Genomic DNA, 25,424 nt, shown 5'->3' with positions numbered 1-25,424 from the left:
AAAAAAAAAAAAAAAAAAAAAAAAAAAAAAAAAAAAAAAAAAAAAAAAAAAAAAAAAAAAAAGTTATGCACAAATCAATATCCAAAACCTTTGAACGTTAAGTAAATTGCACAAATCAATGGACAAGAGTGAAGCTGACCTTGTTGAGATTTCCATGATCTGGCTTTCTGGGCATCGTTATGCTGCTATCGGAATGGTAAGGAGGAGCCCAATTGGATGCGATAGATAATGAATAGGAAAAGCGCGAAGAGGAAGCCCACATAAAGTCGGCCATGAGAGCAAATCCAAGAAGCCCCAAGCATATTAGCACCAACTTCACTGATACGTGCTTCGATGACGGCCTCGCCATCTCTCATGCGATCGAACCCCAATTGTGCAGAGGGCAGTGAAAGCCGATTTCAAGATCTGTGAACCGGAGGATTTGTCTGTGTATGGGGAAGCCCCGCCCTCCGTCTCGTCTGTAATCACATTTACACTGCAATTGCTTAATGGATCTCTTATAGATCATTTTCAGAAATTATCTAACATTTATGTCCCTCCGTTTTTTTCCTATTTATAAATATTTGTGACAATGTTTTTACTCCCACCGAGTAGAAGCCGCAGTGAACAAGCTTTCCACCCACCAAAGAGGCAAAATATCCTTCCATTTCTTTTGTTTTGGGCATGGTACCAAAGGACCTTTCACACCCCATTTTGGGTTTAATCTTATTTTGTTTTGGTCGAGTTATAAAATTGTAATGAACTAAGCATACTATCCTTTTTAGACTTTTCCTTGAAGACAAAAACAGGAAAATGGTATTTTGTTCTCCTTCTCAGCCAAAGTGAGATTCTAAAAAAAATGTAGGCAAACATAGATGCAAGTGACGATTTTCTATTGCGCCCTTAAGCTTTCAAATGAATTTCAATTATGCTCTCGTCATTTCAAAAGTGAATACTAAGGTGAGGTTTCATGATATCAGCTGAGGAAGACATTCAACGATCAACGATAAACACGTAACACTTTCATTCTATTTAAAAGTAAGATGTCAATCTTCTTAAATACACAAAGCACCAAGCCCATTCCCTATTCCAAGAAGCTTTCTCATGCCCTTTCCCTACACCAAAAACATGGAAAAGAAACTCTCGAAAACTATACACCAAAACTAAAAACACCACCACCACCCCATACATCCATCTTAAACCGTCGGAATCTCTGTCAATTTATCATCAATCCTAACCTACCTACCTACCAACAACATCAACATCAACAAAGCAAATATTAAATGAGGAAAGATGATTCCTTCAAGTCAAACGAGTTCGTGTTCGAGATGCTAAACAGGTATCACATCGTTCTTCGACATGTCTTCACATTGCAAAACAATACCTTCAATACTAGCTGGAAAAATACACTTGCTCCATTCACACCCACTTGCAATTGGATCGGGCGGAGGGACAATCATCAGCACATTTTCATTTCTCTGAACAATTCCCATTACACTAACAGTGCTTCCTTCCTTGATATGCCTGCACATATAATAAAACAGTAAGACCTGCCACATATCTGTTCTTAGATGGATGGTGCAATGTGCTAATTCAAAAGCGCTCATAAGTTCACTATGTTGGTTACCCTTCTCTTAAACGCATTACTCGACCATCACTTGAAAGACTTCGTTCTCCTAACCACCTAATGAAATCTGGTGACAATTCTTCGTTTACTGGATTAACATCAATAACAATTGGATCGTCAACATAAGGAGTCACTCGCGCGCCATAACCAGTCTTAACCAATGCTCTTAATCCAGATTGAAAATCAGAGATGTAGAAGTCAACCACATGTCTCTGTGAATAACACCAAAAGGTTCAGCTATAAGTGGCCTCAATAACAAAATTGAACATTCAAATCAAGCGACAAAATAGCTGAAGATATTTACAGACCACTTCAACCTTCAAGAATAAAAAATTTGGTCCGTATCTTGTATTTATGATATTGATTCATTAATCACTATGTAAGCTCCAACTGAATTTGTGAATCATAGCTTTTAATGGAAAAGGAGTTCAATACTCATAAGTTTGTAATGATCAAATGAACCATAATATGCCATGATTCTCAACCCCCCACGACACACAAAACAGAAACCAAAAACCAAAACAAAGAGAGAGTAGCAGACAGTAAATTTACTTCAAGGATTAATCAACTATAACCATAAATTGAGTCTTCAGTCACTCACTTCTAGTGATCTGAGCCCCCAAGTAAAACGGCGATGTGTAGGATTGGCAGCTTTGGAGCTCCACGCACGATACTCGTATAAACTTGTTGATGTATAAACACATCTAGGAACTTTTTGGAAGGACGACTCAAGAGGCATGTTACCGCAGGTAACCACCTTTAAAACAGGACCAATGCAAATTACAATCTAGAAATAAAGCGATATAATGATAACAAGATGAAGAAAGAGTTTTTTTTTTTTTTTTTCCATTTGAGAAATTGCAACATTTCATTTCTTACAATAAAATAGTCAATGGGCATCGAGATGTAATCAGCCTCCAGTATATTAGACAATGGGCGTAGATAAGATATCACTAACCATTGAATGCATCAGAACCATCAGAAGATGATAACAGCCAAAAATCTCCCTTCCTAATGCACACGGCTAACAGAAATTTTCTTTTTGAAAGAAAAATCAAAGTATCTGTAAGTGAACTTTTAAAATAATTAACTAGACCAAGTCCAGTAAGTTGTTTCCCCACACATGTAGTCATGTGATGAAAAATAAATAGTATCTTTAATGATAAACTTTGTGTATGAATCCAAATGGGGAGACGAACATTTATCAGTTCTCTCTAATGTAATGCCTCTCTAACCATCTCTTAGAGACAATATCCAACACATACTAACTATGCTCAAACACTTCTATTTAGTAATTCCCTTGGATTATCAAATATAACTAGAAAATCTGGGTTGCCAAAATTATAACATTTGCTGATTAAAACATGCAACCGACTATGAGGTGCAGAAATACACAGTCGACACAATCAATAGAATCCTAAGAGAAGAAAGCCAAACACGGGGGTAACTGAGGATTTCAAATGGACAAAACAGACAATTGAAATGAAACTTAATTATAACAAAGACCAGGCTAAGGAAAAAAACTATTAGCTTCTTGATCTCATCAATTCTATCTACATCCTTTGGCTTAGTACGTTTTACTAATATCAAGAAACATACTTACCCCAGAGACCTTCACAAATTGTCCATTCTTTGCAGTTCTAAGTTCGGAATCTGGATAGCGAGAAATGAAACCCATGTGCGCTCTTCTTCCCCAGTAAGTATTCCAAATGAAAAGTGTACAAACAGCACCAAAAAGAACCACAACCACAATGAGGAGGATCGCATTATGGACAGCTCCAAGAATAAAGCCCCCGGCAATAAAGCCCATCACAAATAGAAGAATTAATGACCATAATACTATTTTTGGGAAGTTCTTTGCAAATGAATAATCATCATCATAAGTAAGAGTAGTCACAGCATGACTGTGAGCTGCAGAACCCTGTAATTTCAAGGATCCTACTGATTCTAAGGGACCAGAAACCTTCCGTGGAGCTCCAGACGAATTTAGAGGGCCAGAAGAAATGGGTCCTGATGTGATAAGGCCCGTTGCAGGTAGTACAGGAGGAAGAGGCCCAGAGTTTTGACGACCAGTAGGTGTCACTCCACAAGACTGTGGACCAGACAACTTCTTTACAGGTTCCCCATGCTTGCTCAGAGGTCCAGAATTTGATTTCTTTAGTGAAGCTGAACCAGAAATGCCTTGAGAAGATAAAGAACCTGAAGTGGTGTACATGGTGCGAGCTGTAGCATTAGGCATGATAGGTCCAGAATGAGATGCAACACCTCCGAAAGATCCAGACCTCAAGTTGCCACCAGTTATAGGTCCTGACTTCTTGGACTTGGAGCCATCCACAGGAATATCAAACATTTTCCCTAGCTCTCCTGATTTCTTAATATCTCCACCAGTATAGGGCATGGCCACAGAGCTCATAATTGGAGGTTTCTCCTTAGGCTGCTCAGGCCTCCCTGATACGTAGAGGCCATTGCTAAGCTGATGAGATGGTATTCTAGAACTCATCTTGCCTCTTCAAAATAGTCCACAGGAATTAACACAACGGAAATATCAGCAGCCGATGTAATACTCAAGTCTCTCCTGAAGACCAAACTTTCAATCAATTTTAATCAAAACATTAAACATGAGCCAGACACAGAAACATGTGCCAGGTAATGCAAACAAAGAAGTCTCAAAAGCTGGATAAGAGCCAGAGCCAGAGATAAGTTCATCGTGAATATGAGAGCAAAAAACATGGCTAGGCATAGGACTGCATTATTAAATTGGATCAGAATTAGAATTGATTGGCCCTAAATAAATAGATGATTAGGAGAGCAAAAGAGGTCTAGCTGCATAATAATTCACCATATTTAACATTAAACTAAATTTAAACACACATTTTTCTCTGATAAGTGGAGATATGCAGGGCAGGATCAGCAGGTGATTGCCATATGAGAAAGAAACAACTATGACTGCCAGTAAACTCGGGGAAACAGCAACACAAATTAATTAAGATATGAAAAGGGAGTTGAACACCGTGTTAAAGAAATGATTAAATTGCTGGAAAATATCCACGCTGAAGTACATCTAGAAAAGTGAATAATAATGAATACATCTAGAAAAGTGAATAATAATGAATGACAAGGTACAAAAAGAAGCGATGGGAAAGGGGTAAAAAACACACACATAGTATCCACACATAACCAACTTCATAGAAACTTTGTTGGTATAGTATCAACAAGCAGATAATTAGCTTCTAATACAATCATTAAATCATTAAAAGAACTGGAATTCCAGACTTTATTCAACAAAGACAGCAACCCCGAGTCAAGCTGATAGGCAGAAGTGATGATGAAAAAATGTTTGGAGTTGAGGAGTTGGGTGATGTGCAGGAAACTAGACGATGTGAAACGGGCAGAAATGAAAAGAAATCCTAGGAACAACAGTTGATTACATGAATGTCTCCTCAATAGAATAGCTTCACCGTAAAAACTAAATACTTGAGTTTTACCCTTTATACAAAGGGAGGAAAAACACCAGAAGAAAATAACCGAAATTATGAAGTTAAAGGGTTATGGGGAAATAACAGATTAAATGTCTCATGATTGCGTACTGAAATTGAAGACGGCGCTAGGATCTGTAAGACTACTAAGACATTTAAAAGATTCAGACTTAGAAGCTTGAAGATTATAATCAATTGAACAATTGATGTTTTAAAAAAAAAAAGAAAAAAACTCCCACCAGCTAAGCAGAAAAGCATAAGAACAGCCAAGGAATACACACCCACGTCCCCATTCAAAGAAACATCAGCGAAATGGAGAAGATCTAGGAGCGAGGAGGAATTAGAAAGTTAAGTAGTAGAGAAGAAATGAAGTGAAAAGGGGAGAATGAAGATAGGAGAGGGGGGAAAACGCCATTTTGAGCACTTACCAGTAGGAAAAGCAGTGACAGCAGGTGTAATAGCAGATGGATTAGGAGACATAATGTGCCGAAAATAGAAACTTCCAAAACCAATCCAAATCCAAATCTCAGTCTCAATCCCAAAGAAGGTTCCCTTCCCTCTCTCGCTCGCTCGCTATCTGACTTCCGTCGCTCTCCCTCTCCCTCTCCCTCTCCCTCTGGGTTTTGTCAAAAAGAAAAAAGAAAAAAGAATTTTTTTTTTTGATTCTCTAACTACTGAAAACCATCGGTATTCAGTGTCTCTAAAATCCGACGAGATAAAGTAATTATATTTTGGTATTTATAATTAAGGACAATTGGGAATTTCATGTACAAATATCATTGGTTCCCCAACTTTCCCATATTTGGCATTGTTTCATTTCATCTCAGCTTTTGCAACTTATTCCTACCTCCTTTTTTTAAGCTCCTTTAGTTTCCGTTCTCCAGGTTAGAATTATATCAGAAGACATTATATCAGTTCCTTTACAACCATTTTTCTTCTCTTTCAACATTCCCATCCTCTTTTCCTTTTTCCTTCTTCATTCTATGAACTCCCGAAGATCTTACATAAAATTAACTCATATTTCTTTTAATTCAGTATGAACAACTACGTGTGATGGTGCCGATGGTGCCGATGCAAATACTTCGATATGTCCTGTACATCGCTTTGCCTTTTACTGCTGCACAGTTGATTCAGCAACACCCTTCCACCTATCCTGCTTCTAGACTAACACTTTCTAACTTGGAAAACACTATAATGCAAATGCCAACCACAAGTTGCAAAATAGAAGGGAGAAGCCATGTTATATCTGACACCAAAAATACTTGCATTTCTTCTTCATATAATACTTGCTACTACCAGCCAGCCCAAGATTTAAAGTTTTTTTTCTTCATAACAAATTAAACCCAACAATGTAATTTCAAGCTCTAGAAACATAAAAGAAGGAATATGAATACAAACTATACATCAAGCCAAGAAGAGAAGTGAAGTCTTCTTTGGTTGTTCAGTGGATGCACCCTGATCATCAAAATATCGTTATAATAACCGCAATACCTCAACAACTTTCTTATGCACATATAACTAACTACACAGGAATCACATCAATTTTTGATGAGTCCTCGCATCTGAGGCCGATACCATCAAGGCTAGCTGGAAATATTAATTTGCTCCACTGGCATCCAGTGGTCAATGGTTCTGGCGGGGGGACGATCATAAGCACATTCTCATTTCTCTGAACCACTCCCATCACACTAACAGTGCTACCCTCCTTTATGTACCTACATTTTATATCATTTCACATTTAACAATACTACTTCCAACCATCAAACTGGAACTGAATTCTTCTCTGAATTGTAAGAGAACAAAAGTTGCTTACCCTTCTTTTAATCGCATTACGCGATCATCACTTGAAAGATTCCTCCTTCCCAGCCATCGGACAAACTCCGGAGATAAGTCTTTGTTTGATGGATTAACGTCAACAACAAAAGAGTCGTCAACATATGGGGTCACCCTAGAACCATATCCCGTCTTAACCAACGCTCTCAATCCCGACTGGAAATCAGAGATGTAAAAGTCTACCACATGTCTCTATAAAAGAAAAACATGAGCACAAAATTAATTTATCAATATAGATATTGAATTTCAATTATAGAACAGACTTACAAAATTAGGGTATTATCATTCATACAATATCAAAGCACTTCTAAAATTAGTAATTTCTTGCTTTTAGAGATGGCATGAAGATGAGAGAACAGACAGAGGAAACCTGAATACCTTTCAAATATCCTCTCAAATCTGAAACGTACAGAAAAATATGTTTCTTACAGTAATGTTCAATAAATGTGTATGAATATGTCCTCATATGCAAGTGAGCACTGCCGTCTCCGGCAAATCAAGATTCAATCATGGTGGGAATTCCTTAACTAGCTATTGCCATACTTCCGGGAAATTTTATGAAGCTCCTTGCTCAAAACCTCCAAACACGACTCCTCGCCCAAAACATGCTCGTTATATCTGCTGTACTTCTATTTTTCTTAATCAAAATTGGATGCTTATTAACAGGAAAGGGGAAAGAGTTCTTGTAGTTTTTTACTTAATGGCAACAATTGACTTCAATTTTAAGAAATCTGGGAATGAAGAGAGAAAAGTCAACAACCAATTGTATTCCATCACCTCATGGATACATTACCTCCGATGATCTCAGTCCCCATGTGAATCGGCGATGTCCAGGATTTGCTGGTTTTGAACCCCACCCTCGATACTCATATAGACTTGTAGATGTATAGACACATCTAGGAACCTTACGGAAGGATGACTCAAGTGGCACATTGCCACATGTAACAACCTGCAGAGTTTGAGGAGTATTGTGACATCAATAATATATTCCCTTTTACAAAGTACAACAAAATATCATAAAAATAAAACAAAAAATGATTAAATTTGGGAGTTTGGGTAGTATTTATAGTAGATTGTTGCCCAAAATTCACATTTCAACAGGAAGTACGCCTACTCTATAGTTCACTAAAACCATATTTATTGATAGTTAAATGAATCAAAAGCCAGACAAATGGTTATGTGCATTTCATTTCATTCAATATCTTATAAAATATCCAACACCATCAAGAGTGGTAGTTAGGTATTTTCACCACAATCAAAGAGTAGTTTGTTAGGCAACATACCCCAGAAACTTTGACATATTGCCCATTTTTTGCGGTTCGGAGTTCAGCATCAGGATACTGAGAAATGAAACCAATAAGAGCTCTCTTTCCGAAACAGGTGTTCCAGGTAAATATTGCAGCAACTACTCCAAAGAGTAGAATTATAACAATGAGAAGAACAGGATTGTGGACTGCAGCAAGAATAAAACTACCAGCAATGAGCCCCATCACAAATATGAGAATCACAGACCAGAGTATTAATTTTGGGAAGCTCTTTCCAAAAGAATATTCATCATCTGGGCTAAGGGTAGTCACAGCCGGATTTTGTGCTATCGAAGGACCATTTATTTTCATCGAATTCATTGATTCCAAAGGACCAGACGTTTTTTTAGGTGCCCCAGATGAGTTTAACGGACCAGAAGAAATGGGGCCAGATGTGATGAGTCCAGTAGCAGGAAGAACTGGAGGAATAGGTCCAGAATTTTGGCGTGTCACTCCACCAGATTGAGGGCCAGATACTTTCTTTACAGGCTCTCCATGTTTGTTTAGTGGCCCAGAAGTAGACTTCTTGAATGAGGTTGAGCTAGTCATCATGCCAGAAGAAATAGGACCAGAGGTGGTATAACCCGCCCGGGGGGCTGCATTTGGCATAATGGGTCCTGAATGAGTCCCAGCACCTCCAAAGGAACCAGTCCTTGTAGGAGCAACATTGAGGGGCCCAGACTTCCTAGATTTAGAGCCCTCCATAGGAATATCAAACATCTTTCCCAGTTCTCCCGACTTCTTAATATCGCCACCAGTGTAGGGCATTGCCACTGAACTCATTGTTGGAGCCTTTTCTTTGTGCTGCTCTGGCCTCCCCGAGACGAAGAGGCCATTGCTAAGTTGATGAGATGGGAATCTGGAACCCATCAAATCAGTTCAAAGAATCTCAAGTGGACCAAAGCAAGCTAAGAAGGCAACTATTAGAAGGCCAAATAGAAGTCCCGGTGTCCTACAAGAATAAAACAATAGCATAAGAAAGAGAGAGAGGGGCAGGAGAACAATTTCAATTTACTAAAACCCAATCACAGGGCCAGAAATGCAGTAAGCAGATGGAATTCCAGTATTTATAGGTAGAAAGTGTATTCAATCTTCATTTCACTAAGAAAAAATGAAACCTTACCAGAATATATTTGTCCATCAAGAATTGGAGAAACAAGATAAAAGAAATGCTTAAAACAAGACTAGACAGTTGGTGACTAAAAAAAGCAATAGAAAAGAGTGAATTGGTAGGAGATCCAGTTTCAACTTTGTTTGGACAGAGAATTTACGTATTTGAAATGTCGGAGAACAAAAGAAAACTCAGCTTCAAATACATTGTCCTAGATCGAGATAGGCAAAATTTAATCCGCCACAAGGTTATCCACACTGAACGCAGACTTGTAAGACTACATCTTTTCCTTATCAAACATCTTCCATGATGACAACCCTCAAACGACTTCAAATCTAGGAGTGTAAGGAGATGATAGATCCATAGGTCAAAGAGAAAATTCAGAAAAAATAATGAAATAAAGGTGGACCGACCACATTCTTCAAATTGATGAAGTCCAGAGTTGAAATCAAAGAAACAAAGTAAAACCATGGTATCCCTGTGTGCAGGAACGTGAAAAATGGTGGATTCCAGAGCGGAGGGCAATTAAAGAAAGAATCCAAAAGTAACCCATTTCTGATTAATCCCATCTACAGTCAAAACTCAACTGAAAATGATGAAATTCGAAATCTCAGATTACAGAATCATCAAGCAGTGGCAGGAAAGCGGGGAAAATGGGAAAGATCTAAAAAGAGAAGCAGAAATAGAAAGGCGGATAAGGGGTGGATGATTGATTAAGAGTAGAAAGTACCTGTAAGGCGAAGGAGAACGAGACAGAAAAGTCAGTGAGTGAATCAAAGGTATCGATGGAAGTAATGGCGCTGGTAATTCAGCTGGGAAGGCAAGACGACTGAGATCCCATTTCCATAGCAGAGGATGATCTCTCTCTCCCTCTCCCTCTCCCTCTCCCTCTCTCTCTCTCTCTCTGAGCGTGAGTTTGAGTTGTGAGTATGTATAAAAAGAATTTCTCTCTCTTCAAAGAGCCGCAACAACTGGTAGGTTGTCTGGCCCGGCAAAAACCACCAAACGGAGTATAAAGGTGAAGCAAAACAACAATCCTGGTTTAACTATTCAGCTCGGAGGACACATCCCACCTCTCACTTTCTCTCTCTTTCTTCTCGATTCAGCATATTTTATTTGATTTTGTTGGTTTGGCACTGGTGTAATCTTTCATTATCCTTTTTTTTTTTTAAAGAAAAAAAAATCTTTTTTTCTTGGTGAAGAAGTTGAAAATTTACCAAACTCACACAAATCGAATAATTATGCCAACAATTTTAACCAAATTCATCAAATGGTATTTTGTACATATAAGAAAGTAGAATGACATAAATGAAATTGGATCTTGATTCTAAATTAAAGAGAGGAAGAAGGAGAATGGAGGGGCAAGGAGTGTACGTCATCACATGTAGACAGACAGTAATGACCTTTACACGGTATCTACATAGCTGTAAGGAACGGATGTGTATAATATATGTAACACCCAGGTAAGAATAAAACTTAAATTTATCATTTTCTAATATGAAACCCAAAGGCTTCACCGTCTATGCTTGCTTCCTCTTCAGTCTTCACTCTCACTTTGGATATTATTTCTCAATCTTCCAACCCACTCATCCTAAACCAGATCCCACATTTCTCTCTAAAAGAAACAAAAATAAGAACAATGGCCTCCTTGTCCTGGGCTCGGTCCGTTCCAGGCGGCCGGCTCCCTGTTCTGGGACCGCCCCAGCAGATATCTCCACACGCCTTTGACGGTGGTGGCTGCAGGGATGGCCAAGTGGGGTTTTGATGGTTAGGGTTTTGCTTAGTTGGTTCCCCAGGCACCCACTCTCTGCAATTCGTGATCTCTGCGATCCATACTTGAACCTGTTCCGGAATATAATTCCTCCAATATTCGATACCCTGGATGTTACCCCGCTTTTGGCTTTTGCGGTTCTGGGCACCCAGGGTCAATTCTGAACAATGGCAGGGGCGGCATGTATTGAAGGAGACTAACAACAAGTGGTTTTGTTTGGTTGGTTGGTTAGTGGCGGAATTTAGGACGAGTATGCTATAATAATTCATTTAATAGAAACTTGGATTTGAGTTTAGGTTTTTGGTACTTTATACTGTAATACCGTAATTTGGTTAATTTAATACAGAAGTGTTGATTGTTGGGATGCCAGAACAAGTCCTCCACCTTTCAACGCATCTGGCATTTGATTATTGTGTACAGGTGGATTCTGGGTGTATCCATACATAGTCTGGCATGGAGAACCATTGAGATGAGTTTATCAATGCGAAGAAAGTATATATGGTATGAATATTTATCATTTTACTCTTCACCTTCTTCAAATGAAGTTGGCTTTGATAAACTATTATTAGTATAAGAAATATGTTTACCTCCGGACAGGTGGAAGGTTCAAATAGCTGATGGAGAATGAGATGAAAAAGAAGGAGAGTTGGGTTGGCTCCAAAGGCCAAAGCATGGACACGTGTATGGAAAATGGAAGATGCACTGTCCACCTGGAAGTCCTTCGGGAACTTGCAACATATAATATATAATATAATGTGTATATATATTAGTGTAGTGGTAAGTCCCAAGACGCAAGGGGTTTGGTATATCAACTAAATTAGCAGTTCGTAGAGGGACTATTGAAGATGATGAAGAAGGGTGATTTTGTTTTGGTGTTAGTGTTATGGATGGTAATCGTGGTTGGCGTTGGCAAGGCCGACGAGGAAGCACCAAATAATATCGAAGAAACAGTAGGTAGAGTAATATCGGCATCGGCAGCATCCTCTCCGCCTCCCAACTCCTATTGGGAGGAGGTTCGAAAAGTGGTCAATAGAGCCGTCACCTGCCTCTTCCCACCAAAAATAGAGTCAGTATATTCATATGCATGTTTGGTTTCCTTTGCTTTACCTGCTTGTTTCTTACACATATAACGCGGCATGGTTGGGTCTCAGCTTCCGACCAGGAAAACCGGTGGAAGATGGACAAGTGAACGGGAATGAGAATATGAAGGAATCCATTACCAAGAGCTTCCACACAACCAAACAAATGGTGGAGGATTCTGCCAAGGCTGCCGCTCAAACGCTCCGACCACAACCAGATTCGGAACTCTAGAATCTCGGTAATTTCTTCTCTTTTTTTTCTTCCTTTTTTGTGCTCAAATTACTTTCTTTCCTTTTACTCCCAACTTAAGGATTCATTCATATACTTCGTTATACATATATTATGATACGTTGTTTGTTTCTTCTTCTATGAAATTGAAGGATTAGCTTCTAATCTCCAATTCTCTCCCTCTTTCTCCGCAAAAGCCAAACCGCATCTTTCCTTCCTTGTGAAACATCTTCATATACGAATGCTGAAAGACTAGAACCAAGTAATATCTAGACTGCCTAAAAGAACCCAAGAGGTAAGGATCACACACATTAATAGGAGTATGGACGCATAGCTGTCTTAACCTTGAAGCATCTTGGATAACTCTATAGCTAACAGATAAATTACAGTTTAATTTACTAATTTGAATCGTTCACAAAGAAATACAAATCCAAAAGGATATGTGAAATGGCCTTCAGGGGTAAGTGGTAGCCTGGCGGCACGGGAAGCAATTTCCTCGTCATCACGAAGAATGCCCATTTACACCAGGAAATCTGTGTGCCCAACCAAGAAGCGACTCCTTATTTGTTCAAACAGACCGCTATAGTAAACGAGGAAGGAACAGACTCTTCTTGCTAGGTATCTCGCGAAATTTTATAAACAATTTGCTTTGTTTGATCAACTCAAAGGTATACCCGCCAGATCAATCAAAACCTGTGAAGATTACGGGGTCAAAAAAATGTAAAAACTCCAGGATTCTTGCAGTATAATTGTAAATTCAATTTTGAAGTTACAAAACAAATATTATGGCCAGACAACATTACCCAAATGCTAATTCTCCAGTGATATATAAAAAGATGAGGAATTTATACACTACAGAGTTCCTTACATCGAGTAGAGTTCACGAAGTTCCACATTAATACAGGCCTAACATCCTTAGCTCCATAACATGTCTGGGGTCTAGTTCAGGAACACTTTTGTTATGTTCTCGATCTTCGACTATATACTCCTGAAATGTATAAAGTTTTTCTTTTAGTACAAAGAATAGGAGATGGGACATTTGAACCATCAATCTCAGGTGGAATACATGCTAACCGCTGTAAGCTCAACTTTGACATAAAACTCTTAACGGGGGGAGGACAATTTTACAATATTCTGATCTTAAATCGTTACTGAACCTTTGTCAGTTCTTGCTTAGCAAGGACATGGTAGTGGCGTTCATTTATCCTCTGCCCGCATATAATCGCTATGAAGAATCCGTAGAGTAATCCAACCAAGATGATAGCCAAGACTGCAGAAGGAAATTATAGAACGAAGCATTTAAAAGTCGGGTAGTATAGCAACTACATTTTCTTAAGCCGGTGTGCTTGATTTCATTCAAGGATTCATCCAACAGCAAGTTCTAGGTTCTTCTTATCAAAAGAAACCAAAAAACTGTGGGAGAATATTCACTTTAATAAATACAATACATATATAAGAAAGACTAAAAAGTAAGGAGTTAATCGGCAGCCTCAGTATACCAGCCATGGCGTAGAACCCATATGGGTGTTCTTCGTAACCAAACATTTCCCTTAGTTCCTCCCCGTAGAATTTGTACACCAACACACCCAAGAATGCCACGATCTGTTTAAAGCACAAGGTGAAGATCTCTCTAGAAAAATCAATCATAACAATGAAATGGGTTTATATGATAATAATAAGGAAGAAAATTTAGCCAAACTCGAATCAAACTCCTTGACTTAAAAAGTGAATGAACCCAGAGTAGTTGAAAATATAATTACAAGAATCTACCAGCTGAACAATGATGAAAATGAACGCATGGTCTCTAGCAACGAGAAACTGAAACTTCAGTCTTAACCACCAGCGATCAGTAGGGACATTTGCACGTATCATGAACATAGCTCTGCACTCTGTACAATGAGCAAAAGCAAAGCCCTCCTGACAGAATTACTGACATGGATTAGAAGCCAAAAACTTTGGAAACTTCATTATCGAACACCCACTTGTTTGGAACGTCTATGAAAGCAGATGTATTAGATTGGTAATCGGAAAGTTAGTTAAAATTTTTTACGATATACGTAGATATTGTCTGTTTTGACATGTTATGTATTGCTATCAGTCTCACAGTTTTAAAAACACTCCTATTAGAGGAGGTTTTCACTGACTCGTTCTCCTTTTCAACCAATGTTAAATCTCACAATCCACTCTTCTTGGAGGTCCAACGTCTTTGTTGGCACATCTTTTGAGCCATTCCAATACTATTTGTAACCGCCCAAGCCCACTATTAGTAGATATTGTTTGCTTTGGCCGGTTATGTATCGCCGTCAGCCTCACGATTTTAAAACGGAGATGTTTCACATCCTTATAAGAAATGTTTTGTTTCTCTCTTCAACCATGCGGGTTCTAACCAACTATGAGATCTCACATTGGTTGAAGAGGGAAACGAAGCATTTCTTATAAGGATGTGGAAACCTCTCCTTAGTAGGCGCATTTTAAAACTGTGAGGTTGACGACGATACATAATGGGCCAAAACAGACAATATTTGATAGCAGTGAGCTTGAGTTGTTACAAATGGTATTAGGGTCAGTTACCAGGCAGGGTGCCATAAAGACGCTGGGTTCCCAAGGGGGTGGTGGATCGTGAGATCCTACGTTGGTTGAAAAGGGAAACGAAGTATTCCTAATAAGAGAGTAGAACTCCCTAGTAGGCGCATTTAAAAATCGTGAGACTGACGATGATATATCACGAAGCATAATCGACAATATCTGCTAGCGGTGAAGGGAATGACAATAGGAATGACAATAGAGAGGCAATATGAAATTCAGGAAAACTGACCTTTGTGGACCTCCAATTATCAAGACATAATCTATGGACATACTTCTGAGTGCCTTTGCAGTGGCATGGAGCGATTAAATCTTCTCCTGAAAGAAAATTCAGGAGATGGAAGCTTCAGAAGAAAAGAAAAACAAAATATGTAGTGACAATCTTAACTCATTGAAGACAATATTTTTATTTGTTAAAAAAAAATGTGACAAACACTGTCCTTAACTGATGTTGATGAAATTGCATTGCATATTGAACAAAAAAAGAATGTTAAAAACCTCCGGTGTCAAGGCATATCCGACATTGCGGTAGGTCTGCGTTCACCAGGTGACAAGTTTCATCAACGTTAAGATTGTGTAAATCATCATCCGTAACGGAGCTCTCTCTCCCTATGACAATAATCTCAGCCGGGGATGACGATTCCACAGATTGTGGCTGAAAATCCAATTGACTTAAAATGGGTGCATTTTCATCATTATTTGGTGCCAGTTGCATTGTGTGGAGCCTACCTCTTGAATCAGACTTGTAAAGTCATCGCTTGAGCTACTACTCAGATTGATCATTTACATGAAAATTAACGAACCTGCATAATTGTGGAAATCAGAGTAATCAAGTTTGCACGAAATTATACACATAGAAGATCAAATATATACAGTTAACCATGGGATAATATCGTTGTCTTTCGTAACTGGCAATGACAATTTCTTTATATACCAAATCTAGGTGGAGGTTACCTTATATGTAACCTTAATTCTTTATTTTAGTAATAAGGAATGTACTTGGCCTCGGATAAAAGTTATCACTGCAAAACCCGTAGTGTAATGTTATTACTTCATTATACTAGTGCTTGAGGTTGAGGTTACTTAGGGTGCCACAACCACAACTATTTATTGTAATTGGTTAGGGATAGAAGCAAGGTCCTGGCACCTAACCTACCCGTGAGAAATAGGTATAGCTTCCTAAGCACAAAGGTTGCTCTTAGTTAGTAATTCCTGCTCCCTTATGTTGAAGCCTTGCCGGTTCATCAATTTTTCTGGCAGATAAGGGCGGGTGTAGAAATGCCTTGCTAGTGGCCACAACCTCTATATCTTCTTCTTTAATGCAACTAAGAACTCATAGAATTTTCTGAATTCCAATGTAACTTATTCTTTCGGAGCTGATGTAACGAACTACCAAGCTTGCCAATTAGCCAATCTTATCCATCAATGCAGAAAATACTCCAAATTTCCATCCTCAAATTAGGAACGGTTCATATCTCTTCCATGGAGAACTAGACCAGAAGAGAAAAGGAAGGGGGCTCAAAGTAGACGCCTTCCAAGGATTTTTGTAAGTGCCTTTATCCCCACCAAGCACCCACTCGAACAAATGAGGGGGTTTTAGGCTCAACCGGGAATCGTTAATGTGATGATCAGTGTATTTGAAATAAAGAAGAGGGAAAGTGATGACAGCTAGAAAATTAAAAATAAATAAATAAAGAGAAGACGTTTTCAGCCGCCACCGTACACTATCACCACCGACAACACTGTACGGCGACAGAAGCGTGTTTGAAAGGAGAAAGAACAAACGGGCTCCTCTAGACTTAAAAGAGTATTATCCTAGGGCCCTTCCATGAGTCATAGTGACTCGAGGTGCAATTCGTGCAAGATTGACGAAGGAACCAGATATACGTTAAACATAGAGCTAAGAGAGAGAAAAACCCACCGGTTATGAACCCCGAGGGGGGGTTGGGTACTCCTTAAAGGAGGTATGCTGAGGGTTTAGTACACAGTGTTGTAGTTTGGATACCTCTAAGGACAATTATGAACACATAGCCTAAGTTTTCATGTATAGGAATGAGTCCAACAAGAGCCTACAGGTTGGTTGACTAATGAGTATTTTATACTCATCCCATATTATTCTATATTTTTAGATGGAGCGTAAACCACAGTCGAGGGTGGGAGTCGATGGTGGGAGCATACGAAGACGTGTGACTGCAAGAGGGGACATAGATTGAGTCTCTTCCATCCATGTTACTTTTAATATTATTTTAATGTTATTCTCTTCAAAAACTTGCTATCTTATGAGCTATTTTGATGCGTACTTTTAAATTATTTTTACATCAGTTATAAAAGCATGTTAAATTTCAAATTTCCTTTCGGTCTCCTGCTTTACAATTGTCGCCTTTTGACCTTTTGAGTCCATGTGATGATCCATGATTTGAACTTTGGAAAGTGGGTCGTTACAATTAAAAGTTGGGATCCTTAAATTTTCTAAGTTGCCTCAAGATTCTCTAACTTGAGTCCCTCAAGATTCTCTGGCTTCCCCACTTAAGTCCCAATCTACCCAATTCACACTCCTACCCTCATCGACCCCTTCCGATGGTAAATACCTCGTAAGCTTCTCTAAAGACTTAGAAACAGAATTGGGGGCTCTAAAAAGGGAAAAGAAGTAGACGGGCAAAAACTAAATAGATAAAAGTAAATCTACACTCTTGTAAAAAAAAAAAGAAACGAGGAAAGCAAATCTCTTTCGCACCTTCTCCACAACATGATTCCAAAAAGTGATAGAATTCGGTTTATGGGCAATGGGGAAACCTAAATAAGACAAGGGGAAGTGCCAATCTCACAACCAAGTTGATGGGTCTAAAGTCCTTAACCTTGTTTGCCCTCACTTCTTTTAGGAACAAAGCAAACAAAAGTCTGATTAAGAGAGTTATCCAAAATGCCTCATTCAAAGAACATCAGCACCCGCATAAGTCCTCTTTTATGCCCACCCAATTGTCCTGAAAGAAGGCCGTGAGAACCCATTATCCTCCAAGGGCTCAGTCTCATTCTCCTCCTTAACCAACATTCTCATCTCCTCCTCCAAGGGGTCAATAAAATTCTTACTGCTTCTCCCGCTACCCACCCTATGGAAAAAGCATGGCTTTACGTTTCTAGCATACAGTTTCCTTCTCTGCAACCTTAAGCATACACTGAGCTTCGAAATGGACGCTTAACTGCTATCTAGCATCCAGGTTAGTATAGTTCCTCGGGCAGCTTTAACTACATGAACATGTCCGAGAACAAAAGAAAACTCAAAGAAAACTCAAAGAAAACTCAAAGAAAACTCAGCTTCAAATACATTCTCCTAGATCGAGATAGGCAGAATTTCATCCGTCACAAGGTTATCCACACTGAACGCAGACTTCTAAGACTACATCTTCTCCTTATCGAACATCCTCCATGATGACAACCCTCAAACGACTTCAAATCTAGGAGTGTAAGGAGATGATAGAATCATAGCTCAAAGAAAAAATTCAGAAAAAATAATGAAATAAAGGTCGACCACATTCTTCATACTGATGGAGTCCACAGTTGAAATCAAAGAAACAAAGTAAAACCATGGTATCCCTCTGTAAAGGAGAGTGATAGTGATCAATTCCAGAGCGGAGGGCAATTAAACAAAGAATCCAGAAGTAACCCATTTCTGATTAATCCCATCTACAGTCAAAAGTCATCTGAAAAGGATCAAATTCGAAAACCCAGATCATAAAATCATCACCCAGTGGCACGAAAACGGGGAAAATGGAAAAGATCTAAAAAGACGATCAGAAATAGAAATGCGGATAAGGGGTGGATGATTGATTAAGAGTAGAAAGTACCTGTAAAGCGAAGGAGAATGAGACAGAAAAGTCAAGTGACTGAATCAAAGGTATCGATGGAAGAAATGGCGCTAGTGATTCAGCTGGGAAGGCAAGACTGAGATCCCATTTCCATAGCAGAGGATGATCTCCCTCTCTCTCTCTCCCTCTCTCTCTCTCTCGCTCTTAACAGAGCGTGAGTATGAGTTTTAGGTATGTAGGTTGTCTGGCCCGGCAAAAAACTACCAAACGGAGTATAAAGGTGAAGCAAGAGGAAAGAACGATCCAGGTTTAACTATTCAGCTCGGAGGACACATCCCACCTCTCGCTTTCTCTCTCTTTCGTCTCGATTCAGCATATTTATTTGATCAATTGTTCGTTAATTCCCCCTTTTTTTTTTTTAATCTTTGTTCTTGGTGAAGAAGTTGAAAAATTACCAAACTCACAGAAATCAAGTAATTATGACAACAATTTTAGCCAAATTCATCCAATGGTATTTTGTAAATCAAATAATTATGCTACCAGTTGCATTCCGTAGGATCCGAGACGATCTGTGGAGGATCAGAAGCCTGCAGTCAGCCTCGTTCGTTAAGGGCCTGTGGCCCAAAGTTCGCCCAAGCCCAATCTCACTCAAAAGGAGCTCCACTTAAAATCAAATTTGATCTGAATCATTTATTTGTTGAATTAACACTGGGTTATCCATTTGAACTACTTTTGGACCGACTCGTACAATTGGGTCATCACATGTTTGTTTATACACCATATTTTAAATTCCTTTTAAAAGTAAATCTTTTATTGTTTTTTCTTAAAATATATTTTTATAATTTATATATTGCAGTGTATTGTTTTTCCCTTTTCATATTTGGACTTTCCGTTGAGATGGGACATAGGAGGATTTATATTATTTCTTATGTTAATAAAACCATAACCCCTAGCTTCCTCTCGTAAAAATGCTTTGTTTCTTCTTTCCCAATCTCTATTTGCTATAATGAGCAATAAGAATGAACTTTTTTCCAACCAAAACTTAATGGTAAATTTAAAATATGATGATAATTAAGAAAAAATAGCAATTCTAGCTTTGATGAGGAAATAGTTGAGAGGCAACAGAAATTGGGTACATCCTAAAAAATTCAAAGGCTGGCCTTGGATATCTCCCCATCGTAGGTGGGCATGGAAGACACGGTGGGGGGTTGCAATCTAAGCGTACCCTTTTCAGTTCCCTCCAACCTTCTTTCGTTTGAACGCCAATCTTTTGCTGCATACCCTCCTCGCCCGCACGCAACCTCTATTAATTAAAAATGGTCCCCAAATTAATGTGACTCCACATTGAAGGGCCTTCTTCTATCTAGCTTCCCATGAATTCTCCACCAATGCCTAGGTGAGTGTGTATGTTATTAATTCAGAGCCACGTTGGGTGGTTCAGTTTTGAAGGCCAATGCGTACGGGCGTGCGCGTGGCGGGGCTTATGCGCGCACCCGCCCCAACCATCAGCGCCGCTTTCCTCTTCCTCCCCTTATGCATAATGGTCGTCTTGTCGGCTTCCGATGCCGAAACCCTCCTTCAATTCAAGCGCTCTTTGACCTCCACCACCTCTCTTCGCAGCTGGGACCCCTCTGTTCCTCCTTGCGACAACCGCAAGGCTAACTGGGCGGGTGTGCTTTGTATGAATGGCTATATTAAGGGTCTGCGGCTTGAGAATATGGGGCTTAAGGGCGAGGTTGATGTGAATCCCCTCGTTTCTTTGACTCATTTGCGCACCCTCAGCTTCATGAACAACACCTTGGTTGGGCCTTGGCCTAGTGTTATAAGCAAACTAGGCAATCTACGATCTGTTTATCTCTCCTATAACCATTTTTCTGGAGAAATCCCAGACGATGCCTTTACTAGTATGAAATTTTTGAAGAAAGTGTTTTTGACCAATAATGAATTCAAGGGGCAAATTCCCTTATCTCTCGCTTCCGTGTCTACGCTTATGGAGTTGAGACTTGATGGAAACAAATTCAGAGGCCAAGTTCCCCACCTTGAAATGGATACTTTGAAGAAACTTAATGTTTCCAACAATGAGTTGAGGGGCCCCATACCTAGAAGCTTAAGCCATATGGATCCTACCTGTTTTTCAGGTAACTTAATAATCACCTTTGCACACTGGATCAAGTTTATGTCAGTAACTTACAACAACTAATAAATAAAAATCAATTATGAATGGCTGTAGGTAACAGTGATTTGTGTGGAGATCCTCTTCCAGCATGCGAGATATCCCAGTTGTCACCCTCAGGGCTGCTGAAAATTGCGGTGATACTGATAGTTCTGGGGGTAACATTAGCAGTGACAGCTGCAATTTTCATCATTTTGGTTTTAAGGAAGCATCCAGCAGGAGGCAGTATTGAAGAGGAGAACAAGCCAGCGGAGAGTGCATACAGATCCACGCAGTCGTCGTCGGTGGCACCGGCTCCGAAGAGGGGGGCAGAGAATGGCAAACTGTTGTTCGTGAGGAATGACCGGGAGAGGTTCGACTTACAGGATCTGCTCCGAGCGTCCGCCGAAGTATTAGGGAGTGGCTCATTTGGGTCTTCCTACAAAGCAACTGTTCTCTGTGGTGCGGTGGTGGTGAAGCGATACAAGCACATGAACAACGCGGGAAGAGAGGAGTTTCATGAGTACATGAGAAGGCTAGGCAGGTTGACGCATCCAAATCTACTGCCCCTGGTTGCCTATTATTACAGGAAGGAAGAGAAGCTCTTGGTTTTCGACTTTGTAGACAACGGCAGTTTGGCAAGCCATCTGCACGGTAAGCAGAGCTGTAGTAGTATCTTAATTAATCAAGTACGTACTAGTATCTTAATTAATCATATATGCACCCAGGGAACCACAACTTGGAGGAGCCAGGCCTGGATTGGGGCGCAAGGTTGAAGATCATCAAAGGGATAGCAAGAGGGTTATGTTACCTCTACACCTCCCTGCCCAACATAGCAGCACCCCATGGCCATCTCAAATCTTCAAACGTGCTGCTAGACGAGTCGTTTGAACCTCTGCTCACGGATTACGGATTAATCCCGGTAGCCAACCTTGAGCACAGCCAAACACTGATGATGGCCTACAAATCACCGGAGCATGCGCAGTTGGGGCGCATAACCAAGAAGAGCGACGTGTGGAGCTTAGGAATTGTGATACTGGAGATGTTGACTGGTAGGTTCCCAGAGAACTACCTCACCAGAAATCATGACATCAAAGCAGACCTGGCCAGTTGGGTGAACAACATGATAAAGGAAAAGAAGACTGCACAAGTGTTCGATGCAGAGCTGGGGAGAGCCAGGGAGAGCAACAAAGGCGAACTGTTGAAGATGCTGAAGATTGGGTTGAGTTGCTGTGAGGACGATGTGGATAGAAGGTCGGACTTGAATGAGATAGTAAAACAAATTGAAGAGCTGAAGGAGGAAGAGTTGAAGGAGGAAGAGTTGAAGGAGGAAGAGTTGAGTGATGATGGAGTTGACTTCTCCCCACGCTAAAATTTGTGTTTCATCACCTTTATTTTCTTCAATCCCCACTGCAAGCGCCTACTTCAACTCAAATCTTGCCTGCCTCAACTTTTATTTTCGAGGCAGGAAACAATGAACATAAATATACTTTCTTTCCCTCTCTCTCCTTCCTTTTATTTTCCTTATTTCTTTCTTCAACAATATATGTGTCAAATTCATCAAATTTGAAATTTCTTTACAATTTCATTGAAAAATTAGCTCCCTCCCCTCTTTCTATAGAGGAGAGATAAAGAAAAAAGAAAAGAGATATAGTGATCGTGCTGTAAGACCTTGTTCGTTTCTACATGAGGTTCGTGATTTTCCTCGATTTTTTTTGACATTACATAAGGTAGATTGCTTACTTAGCGCTTGCGCGTCAGATATAATCAGAGTCAACCTTGGAGTAGAAAAACCCCTTCCCCATATTATCCGGAGTACACTTGTACTCCTTGATCTTTAGTGCGGATTAAGCCCAACAGATTTCTATTTTCAAAGTCTCAACGTCCTTGTTGAGAGTCGCTCTGCGTTTAGGGTTTAGGGGTTTAGGGGTTTAGGGTTTTAGGGTTTTAGGGTTTAGGGTTTAGGGTTTAGGGTTTAGGGTTTTTAGGGTTTTTAGGGTTTTAGGGTTTTAGGGGTTTTAGGGGTTTAGGGTTTAGGGTTTAGGGTTTNAGGGTTTAGGGTTTAGGGTTTAGGGTTTAGGGTTTAGGGTTTAGGGTTTAGGGTTTAGGGTTTAGGGTTTAGGGTTTAGGGTTTAGGGTTTAGGGTTTAGGGTTTAGGGTTTAGGGTTTAGGGTTTAGGGTTTAGGGTTTAGGGTTTAGGGTTTAGGGTTTAGGGTTTAGGGTTTAGGGTTTAGGGTTTAGGGTTTAGGGTTTAGGGTTTAGGGTTTAGGGTTTAGGGTTTAGGGTTTAGGGTTTAGGGTTTAGGGTTTAGGGTTTAGGGTTTAGGGTTTAGGGTTTAGGGTTTAGGGTTTAGGGTTTAGGGTTTAGGGTTTAGGGTTTAGGGTTTAGGGTTTAGGGTTTAGGGTTTAGGGTTTAGGGTTTAGGGTTTAGGGTTTAGGGTTTAGGGTTTAGGGTTTAGGGTTTAGGGTTTAGGGTTTAGGGTTTAGGGTTTAGGGTTTAGGGTTTAGGGTTTAGGGTTTAGGGTTTAGGGTTTAGGGTTTAGGGTTTAGGGTTTAGGGTTTAGGGTTTAGGGTTTAGGGTTTAGGGTTTAGGGTTTAGGGTTTAGGGTTTAGGGTTTAGGGTTTAGGGTTTAGGGTTTAGGGTTTAGGGTTTAGGGTTTAGGGTTTAGGGTTTAGGGTTTAGGGTTTAGGGTTTAGGGTTTAGGGTTTAGGGTTTAGGGTTTAGGGTTTAGGGTTTAGGGTTTAGGGTTTAGGGTTTAGGGTTTAGGGTTTAGGGTTTAGGGTTTAGGGTTTAGGGTTTAGGGTTTAGGGTTTAGGGTTTAGGGTTTAGGGTTTAGGGTTTAGGGTTTAGGGTTTAGGGTTTAGGGTTTAGGGTTTAGGGTTTAGGGTTTAGGGTTTAGGGTTTAGGGTTTAGGGTTTAGGGTTTAGGGTTTAGGGTTTAGGGTTTAGGGTTTAGGGTTTAGGGTTTAGGGTTTAGGGTTTAGGGTTTAGGGTTTAGGGTTTAGGGTTTAGGGTTTAGGGTTTAGGGTTTAGGGTTTAGGGTTTAGGGTTTAGGGTTTAGGGTTTAGGGTTTTAGGGTTTAGGGTTTAGGGTTTAGGGTTTAGGGTTTAGGGTTTAGGGTTTAGGGTTTAGGGTTTAGGGTTTAGGGTTTAGGGTTTAGGGTTTAGGGTTTAGGGTTTAGGGTTTAGGGTTTAGGGTTTAGGGTTTAGGGTTTAGGGTTTAGGGTTTAGGGTTTAGGGTTTAGGGTTTAGGGTTTAGGGTTTAGGGTTTAGGGTTTAGGGTTTAGGGTTTAGGGTTTAGGGTTTAGGGTTTAGGGTTTAGGGTTTAGGGTTTAGGGTTTAGGGTTTAGGGTTTAGGGTTTAGGGTTTAGGGTTTAGGGTTTAGGGTTTAGGGTTTAGGGTTTAGGGTTTAGGGTTTAGGGTTTAGGGTTTAGGGTTTAGGGTTTAGGGTTTAGGGTTTAGGGTTTAGGGTTTAGGGTTTAGGGTTTAGGGTTTAGGGTTTAGGGTTTAGGGTTTAGGGTTTAGGGTTTAGGGTTTAGGGTTTAGGGTTTAGGGTTTAGGGTTTAGGGTTTAGGGTTTAGGGTTTAGGGTTTAGGGTTTAGGGTTTAGGGTTTAGGGTTTAGGGTTTAGGGTTTAGGGTTTAGGGTTTAGGGTTTAGGGTTTAGGGTTTAGGGTTTAGGGTTTAGGGTTTAGGGTTTAGGGTTTAGGGTTTAGGGTTTAGGGTTTAGGGTTTAGGGTTTAGGGTTTAGGGTTTAGGGTTTAGGGTTTAGGGTTTAGGGTTTAGGGTTTAGGGTTTAGGGTTTAGGGTTTAGGGTTTAGGGTTTAGGGTTTAGGGTTTAGGGTTTAGGGTTTAGGGTTTAGGGTTTAGGGTTTAGGGTTTAGGGTTTAGGGTTTAGGGTTTAGGGTTTAGGGTTTAGGGTTTAGGGTTTAGGGTTTAGGGTTTAGGGTTTAGGGTTTAGGGTTTAGGGTTTAGGGTTTAGGGTTTAGGGTTTAGGGTTTAGGGTTTAGGGTTTAGGGTTTAGGGTTTAGGGTTTAGGGTTTAGGGTTTAGGGTTTAGGGTTTAGGGTTTAGGGTTTAGGGTTTAGGGTTTAGGGTTTAGGGTTTAGGGTTTAGGGTTTAGGGTTTAGGGTTTAGGGTTTAGGGTTTAGGGTTTAGGGTTTAGGGTTTAGGGTTTAGGGTTTAGGGTTTAGGGTTTAGGGTTTAGGGTTTAGGGTTTAGGGTTTAGGGTTTAGGGTTTAGGGTTTAGGGTTTAGGGTTTAGGGTTTAGGGTTTAGGGTTTAGGGTTTAGGGTTTAGGGTTTAGGGTTTAGGGTTTAGGGTTTAGGGTTTAGGGTTTAGGGTTTAGGGTTTAGGGTTTAGGGTTTAGGGTTTAGGGTTTAGGGTTTAGGGTTCAGGGTTTAGGGTTTAGGGTTTAGGGTTTAGGGTTTAGGGTTTAGGGTTTAGGGTTTAGGGTTTAGGGTTTAGGGTTTAGGGTTTAGGG

The 25,424-nt window shown here is 39.9% G+C and overlaps 7 protein-coding genes across 16 annotated transcripts in view; 3 read left to right on the top strand and 4 right to left on the bottom strand.

Annotated features, from left to right (window-relative positions):
- The window catches only part of LOC111452311 (kelch repeat-containing protein At3g27220-like), a 3,884-nt gene extending 3,332 nt beyond the window's left edge, over positions 1–552 (bottom strand). Inside the window, exon 1 of the mRNA XM_023092962.1 lies at positions 140–552. Coding sequence (XP_022948730.1) covers positions 140–349 — 210 coding nt within the window. The 5' untranslated portion in view covers positions 350–552. The remainder of the gene's footprint in view (positions 1–139) is intronic.
- Positions 1–18,143, top strand: part of LOC111452314 — a 24,751-nt gene extending 6,608 nt beyond the window's left edge. The window contains exon 3 of the mRNA XM_023092967.1: positions 18,131–18,143. The gene's annotated coding sequence lies outside the window, so the exon portion shown is untranslated. The remainder of the gene's footprint in view (positions 1–18,130) is intronic.
- Positions 982–5,775, bottom strand: LOC111452308 (uncharacterized membrane protein At1g16860-like). Of its 4 annotated transcripts, none has more exons than XM_023092958.1 (5): positions 5,511–5,772; positions 3,210–4,193; positions 2,208–2,363; positions 1,607–1,818; positions 982–1,503 (listed from the first exon to the last, which is right to left on the bottom strand). In XM_023092958.1, the coding sequence occupies exons 2-5, from the start codon at positions 4,104–4,106 to the stop codon at positions 1,311–1,313; spliced, it is 1,458 nt and encodes a 485-aa protein (XP_022948726.1). In that variant the 5' UTR covers positions 4,107–4,193; positions 5,511–5,772; the 3' UTR covers positions 982–1,310. The 4 variants fall into 4 exon arrangements, with proteins under 4 accessions (XP_022948726.1, XP_022948724.1, XP_022948725.1 ...); XM_023092956.1 differs by having other exon boundaries at positions 3,210–4,181; positions 5,511–5,771; XM_023092957.1 differs by lacking the exon at positions 5,511–5,772 and adding an exon at positions 5,364–5,502 and having other exon boundaries at positions 3,210–4,181.
- Positions 6,328–10,443, bottom strand: LOC111452309 (uncharacterized membrane protein At1g16860-like). Of its 2 annotated transcripts, XM_023092961.1 has the most exons (6): positions 10,061–10,443; positions 9,744–9,916; positions 8,199–9,171; positions 7,709–7,864; positions 6,896–7,107; positions 6,328–6,797 (listed from the first exon to the last, which is right to left on the bottom strand). In XM_023092961.1, exons 3-6 carry the CDS (start codon positions 9,087–9,089, stop codon positions 6,605–6,607), a joined length of 1,452 nt encoding a protein of 483 aa, XP_022948729.1. In that variant the 5' UTR covers positions 9,090–9,171; positions 9,744–9,916; positions 10,061–10,443; the 3' UTR covers positions 6,328–6,604. The 2 variants fall into 2 exon arrangements, with proteins under 2 accessions (XP_022948729.1, XP_022948728.1); XM_023092960.1 differs by lacking the exon at positions 9,744–9,916 and having other exon boundaries at positions 10,061–10,442.
- Positions 11,989–12,412, top strand: LOC111452199. The gene is made up of 2 exons (XM_023092789.1): positions 11,989–12,167; positions 12,253–12,412. Exons 1-2 carry the CDS (start codon positions 11,989–11,991, stop codon positions 12,410–12,412), a joined length of 339 nt encoding a protein of 112 aa, XP_022948557.1.
- On the bottom strand, positions 12,745–19,189 carry LOC111452312 (E3 ubiquitin-protein ligase MARCH8-like). Of its 5 annotated transcripts, none has more exons than XM_023092965.1 (9): positions 18,835–19,188; positions 15,722–15,795; positions 15,491–15,647; positions 15,225–15,310; positions 14,180–14,326; positions 13,909–14,011; positions 13,567–13,679; positions 13,278–13,397; positions 12,745–13,102 (listed from the first exon to the last, which is right to left on the bottom strand). In XM_023092965.1, the coding sequence occupies exons 2-8, from the start codon at positions 15,773–15,775 to the stop codon at positions 13,305–13,307; spliced, it is 753 nt and encodes a 250-aa protein (XP_022948733.1). In that variant the 5' UTR covers positions 15,776–15,795; positions 18,835–19,188; the 3' UTR covers positions 12,745–13,102; positions 13,278–13,304. The 5 variants fall into 5 exon arrangements, 3 of the variants coding, with proteins under 3 accessions (XP_022948733.1, XP_022948732.1, XP_022948731.1); XM_023092964.1 differs by having other exon boundaries at positions 15,491–15,795; positions 18,835–18,990; positions 19,136–19,173; XR_002712117.1 differs by having other exon boundaries at positions 13,484–13,679; positions 15,491–15,795; positions 18,835–19,189.
- Positions 19,190–19,875: 686 nt separating this feature from the next.
- Positions 19,876–22,451, top strand: LOC111452604 (pollen receptor-like kinase 4). Of its 2 annotated transcripts, XM_023093406.1 has the most exons (4): positions 19,876–20,933; positions 21,026–21,601; positions 21,676–22,244; positions 22,275–22,451. In XM_023093406.1, exons 1-4 carry the CDS (start codon positions 20,249–20,251, stop codon positions 22,317–22,319), a joined length of 1,875 nt encoding a protein of 624 aa, XP_022949174.1. In that variant the 5' UTR covers positions 19,876–20,248; the 3' UTR covers positions 22,320–22,451. The 2 variants fall into 2 exon arrangements, with proteins under 2 accessions (XP_022949174.1, XP_022949173.1); XM_023093405.1 differs by having other exon boundaries at positions 21,676–22,451.
- The last annotated feature ends 2,973 nt before the right edge of the window (positions 22,452–25,424 follow it).

Source organism: Cucurbita moschata, unplaced genomic scaffold, assembly GCF_002738365.1.
Source record: "Cucurbita moschata cultivar Rifu unplaced genomic scaffold, Cmos_1.0 Cmo_Scf00014, whole genome shotgun sequence".
Taxonomy (NCBI): domain Eukaryota; kingdom Viridiplantae; phylum Streptophyta; class Magnoliopsida; order Cucurbitales; family Cucurbitaceae; genus Cucurbita; species Cucurbita moschata.
The sequence above is the reverse complement of the archived record's forward strand: the minus strand, read 5'-3'. Positions and strand labels throughout refer to the sequence as shown.